Below are 5,122 nucleotides of genomic sequence, written 5' to 3' on the forward strand. Positions count from 1 at the left end.
AGTGAACTGTTAAAAAGTCTGAAAGTTGGGAGAAGTAGTGTTTCATGCAGTATAAAAGACATCTTTTATTTCTGGTTATGAATACAGAATACATTAAGAAAACATATCTTTTATTTCTGGTTGTGCATAGAGTAAAAATAAGTATAAATTCTTTGTTTCTGGTTGTGAATATATTAAGGAAATAGACATCCTTTATTTATGGCTGTGAATACAGTAAAAAAATAGACATCCTTCATTTATGACTGAATAGAGTAAAAAAATAGACATAATATGTTTATCGTTGTGAATGCACCAAAATCATTGTTCCACTTTTTAGGGCTAGCTCTCAGAGATAAGAGTACTCAGAATTATTATCACTAGCAGGAGATGGTAGTGGTGTATGAGTTGTGTGTTGCTCCGTCCAGTAACCGTAGTGGGTGTTGGTGCGATGGAAGAGCTTCCTTCGAAAGGCTTCATGTATTTCTATTTTGATGTCAATACTGTCAGCTGGCGACAGTTGCTTCATCAGAGGGAGAAGGCTTAACAAGAACTGACGATCTGGATCAGAGTCGTTGTTATTCTTGATTGCTGCATGCTCCCGAAGCTTCCTCAACTCCCCCACGATCTGCATATCGACTTCACTTGCAGAGTCGCAGCGAGGTTTTTTGGTAGCGAAGGGTTTCTTTGGTGTAGAAGTAGGCCGGTTGATAGCAGGTCTATTTCCCCCTTCACAGACGTCTACATTGCTTGTTGTTTCTTGAAAACCTGCATTATCAGGTGCATCCGGGACAACAAAAGTTGATGAATCGTCAGGGGAAACATCTACCGGTTCTTCAAAACTTTGGTCCCCATCAAGAGGTGTTGGTACATTAGAAGATGTTGTTCGTGGCGTTACATAGGGGATGAGAAATTCCATAGAGTCATAGAATACCCACTTCTTTGTTTTGGTGTTACCTGATCCAGATGATTTGATACTAATCCTCATCTTTTCTCTCATGAAATTCCTCCTTAACTGGTGCCACTTTTCCTTGCATTCAGTTTCTGTGGAAAGAAAATAATAATAACAATAAAAGGCTAATTACACAGGATTTCATCTGACTTATTCGTCCCTGTATGACCTTCTCTCTCTCTCTCTCTCTCTCTCTCTCTCTCTCTCTCTCTCTCTCCAAAACATAGGTAGTTAATATTTTTTTTAACCTTATTTCCAGACACGTTGCTACCGGAGAATCCTTTGCTTCCCTTGGGTTCCAGTTTCGCACAGGGAAATCTACAGTGCATGAGACTGTCAAAGAAACAAGCAATGCTATATGGGAAATACTGCAGCCGCAGTACATGGCAGTCCCTGATGATCACCACTGGAGAGAGATAGCTAGAACGTTTTTCGAGAAATGCAACGTTCCAAACTGTATTGGAAGTGTCGACGGCAAGCATTGTCGGCTGAAATGCCCACTTTCTGCAGGCTCACTTTTCCACAATTACAAAGGGTATCACTCTATTGTACTACTGGCTGTTGCTGATGCCAAGTGCTGCTTTACCCTGGTTGATGTAGGGGCATATGGGCGAAACAGTGATAGTACAGTTTTTAGTTACTCAAACATGGGTAGGGCATTTTTCTCTGGACATTTAGGTGTTCCACAGCCTAGTAACATTCCAGATACTGAAATCACAGTACCCTTCTATCTCATTGGAGACGCCGCTTTTCCTTTAAAGCCCAGTCTAATGAGGCCTTACCCTCGAAAGGACCTAGACTACTCAAGGAAGGTATTCAACTATAGGTTGAGCAGAGCTAGGAGAACTGTAGAATGTGCTTTTGGTATGTTAGCTCAGAAGTTTGGTGTACTTAAAACAACAATGGAGACAAGCGTTGAGGTATCTGAAGCAATAGTTAAAAGTATCTGTGTGCTTCATAATTTTCTTCATCATGACGACAACATAAGATTTCATGAAGATAATGATGAAACTAATAACCACCATCAAAGCATGAACACTCTGTCACCAACAAGAAGTACAAGGCCTACAGCAGAAGCCATGTCAGTTCGCGACACTCTGAGAGAATACTTTGTCTCACCAGGTGGAGCTGTCGAGTGGCAGGACAGAATGATCCACTGACAGGCTACTTAGTTATAGCCAGCACACAAATGATATCACATCACATCTATTGTACTTTTTATTTTGCATGTAGTATATGAACGAATTTTTGTTAGTTGATTTTATTTTATTTGGCGGCGCAACAGCTAAGGTCATACTGCTTTATTATGTTATTATTAGCATTGCCATAATAGTATCGCCTTTACTCCTACGGGGAATATGATTATGAAGGACATTATAACACAAATTCTGTTTATTATGTTATTTTTAGCATTGTCATAATACTTACATGTTACTCTTGAAACAACATGTATGCGACTTGGCATAGTGTCAATGAACGGTATCAAAGGCGTACAGGGAAAATACCTTTTTCCACATAAGACACCCAGACAGCCTGGCGCCTGACCGTTACTGAGGTTATCTCTCGCATTTGAAATATACGTGAGTTGCCAAATGCGGCTATATCTTTTGTACTGAATAGAAACAATCTGTATTGATTAAAAACTTAACTCACCTGTGCATTTAATTTCTGCAGCAATATCCTTCCATAAAGCCGCTATGGCATCCCTGTCCCGATGCTTAGGATCACTAGCATCATAAATAGCACGTCGCTCTCTCACTAAATTTATCAGGACGTCCGGTAGCATGGTGCTCACTCCTCCACTGAATCGCAGTGACTGATGGAAAAATGGACCCTCGCGCATCAGTGATTCTGAATCGCCTTGAATCGCCATGATTTGAATTGAATTGATTCGCTTGGTGTGAACAGTTCCTATAGGAATTAACATGTCGCATCAAGACGAATCATGAATCGATATGATTCTCCATGAAATGAATCGAATCGAATCGCTTGGTGTGAACGCAGCCTTAGGAGTCTTAGTTAAGCTGAGCTGAATCATCGATATATAGGAAAAATCTAATAAAATGGACTCCACTGGATTATTTAATAATAATATAAAGGAATCGTTGTATGATAACAAACCAACATAATAATAACAACACAATATCGACGTGAAGCTACAATTACAATGTTGTAATATCTATCCTTCTGTATTTGAATCATCCTTCATTTGGTCAAAAAAAAATAAATATATATTGTAACGTGAAAGCTGGAGTGTTAAAATTCTTGAATACAGCAAGATTTAGTATTATACTGAATTTTCTTACGAGATATTAAATTCATATGGAAATAAGGTACCACGCCAAATAACAGTACTACTTAACTTACCTCAGGAAGAAAAAGGTTTGACTCATCCATCTCATTTGTTTCAAACACCAGGGACATAACTTGTCACTCAAAGAAGTATAATATTTCAAAGTTTTAGCACAAATTGCCGATAGAACGCCAAACCACTGAGAAATACCACAGAATCAGAATAACTGTAGAACACATGCGAATATATTATGCATGCGGTGTGGCACGCGTGCTGATGGCAGGAACTGAGTCATGTGTGGATGTGGCTTCCTGTGACGTAAAAAATGGCCACTGACAACCTATAATAATTTTTGTTTCTTACTTCAACCTATTTGTTGATACCAGCAATATTTCTCTTATGTAAAGGAAAGAAATTCCGTATTTTATTATCAAATTTCAGTTTTGCAGGAATTCTGGATTTCTTATTGCAAATTAACGTAAGAAAGAAAATCAATGCTGGACTCCATACCCTCTACACTAGCCAACTCTCTTCACTCCAAAGGTGGATGGAAAGCTGACGACAGGGAGAGCTGGAGCTCTCGTTTCATCAGCCCTTGGAACTAGCTTCTGACCATACCCTTTTGCTTAACATTTTCATTGTCTCAGTAACACAGAAAATAGGCCAGCATGCTCCAACACAAGTTCCTCCAACTCTCAACACCAAACTGTATGCACATTACACACTACAGTTTCTACTGAAAAATTTTACTAAAAATGGCATCCAATCACCAAGACTCGGAGTCCCCAGGGGTGGTGGTGGGGGGGAGGGTGGCATCAAAGTCCCCACCACCCTCCCCTCTCCCGGCGACGACCAAGCGAGATGTCTGGAGCCAGTTTTTGACTCACTTTATTTCTGCAACATTCGCAGCCTTTCCTCTGACTTTCTGTTGAGCACCACCACTCCTCCTCTACACCACAATTTCTCTTCCTCACTGAGACTTAACTGTGTGAGAAGACTGATGGCAAACCCTTCTGTGTATCCAACTACTTTCTCTATACCCATTTCAAAACCAAAGGTGGCTGGTGTCCGCAACAACATATCTTGCACTCGTGTTCCTATACTTGAATCTTTTGAATTCTCTATTCACTGGCTTCGGCTTTCCTTCCATTCTCTGGCTAAATATATCTGTGCTGTTTACCTATCACCAATTCTGCTGACTATGAAAAATTCTTTGACTATCCTGCTTCCAAGATGGAACACATCTTATCAATTTGTCCTTTCTCTGAATTCTCCATTCTAGGAGATTTCTGTGTTCACCACCAATTTTGGGTTTTCTTTCCTTTCACTGATCCACCTGGTGAACAAGCCTACATCCTTTCTATCCCTAATTACATTGAGCAGCTTGTACAGGACCCTACCCGTATCCCTGACCACCTTGGAGAGAGTTCCAACATACCTGACTTTTTTCTAACAACTAATCCTTCTGGTTACCCTGTTAATCTTTCCTCTCTGTTGAGCTCCTCAGAACACAACCTTATAGCTTTAACCTGTTCTATCGCTTCAGTAAGGAATCTGGACCCTCCCAAGGAGCGACAGTTGTGTCATTTCGGAGCTGTTGATTGGGAGGCCCTCAAGCAGCACTATTTTTATTTTCCCTGGAATTATTATTGCTCCCACAGTAGAAAGCCATCCGAGTATGCCTTGCATAATTTGGAAACTATTTTCTCAGGCAACGAAGCATACATTCCTTTCTCATATCCTATAGCTAATGCAAAAAAAAAAAAAAAAAAAAAAAAAAAAAAAAAACTTGGTTTAATCACACCTGTTCTAATGCTGTCCACAACAAGGAGAAGGCCTACAGAAGGTACTGGAACCAATCCACCCTTGAATCTCATCTCTATGCTTCTGCCCGGAATTGT

General features: G+C 40.1%; 1 protein-coding gene across 1 annotated transcript; it reads right to left on the reverse strand.

Annotated features, from left to right (window-relative positions):
* Positions 1-325: 325 nt before the first annotated feature.
* Positions 326-2,714, reverse strand: LOC145403621 (uncharacterized). The gene is made up of 2 exons (XM_080275297.1): positions 2,582-2,714; positions 326-1,020 (listed from the first exon to the last, which is right to left on the reverse strand). The coding sequence occupies exons 1-2, from the start codon at positions 2,712-2,714 to the stop codon at positions 326-328; spliced, it is 828 nt and encodes a 275-aa protein (XP_080131423.1).
* Positions 2,715-5,122: the final 2,408 nt, after the last annotated feature.

This window comes from Coenobita brevimanus, chromosome 61 (genome assembly GCF_032717465.1).
Source record: "Coenobita brevimanus isolate Jiangsu-jjx chromosome 61, ASM3271746v2, whole genome shotgun sequence".
Taxonomy (NCBI): Eukaryota; Metazoa; Arthropoda; class Malacostraca; order Decapoda; family Coenobitidae; genus Coenobita; species Coenobita brevimanus.

Coding starts and splice junctions, on each gene's coding strand:
- LOC145403621 (XM_080275297.1), bottom strand. CDS start 2,714: ATGCTACCGGACGTCCTGATAAATTTAGTGAGAGAGCGACGTGCTATT. Junction 1,021..2,581: donor TGCAGAAATTAAATGCACAG/GTGAGTTAAGTT, acceptor TTCTTTCCACAG/AAACTGAATGCAAGGAAAAG.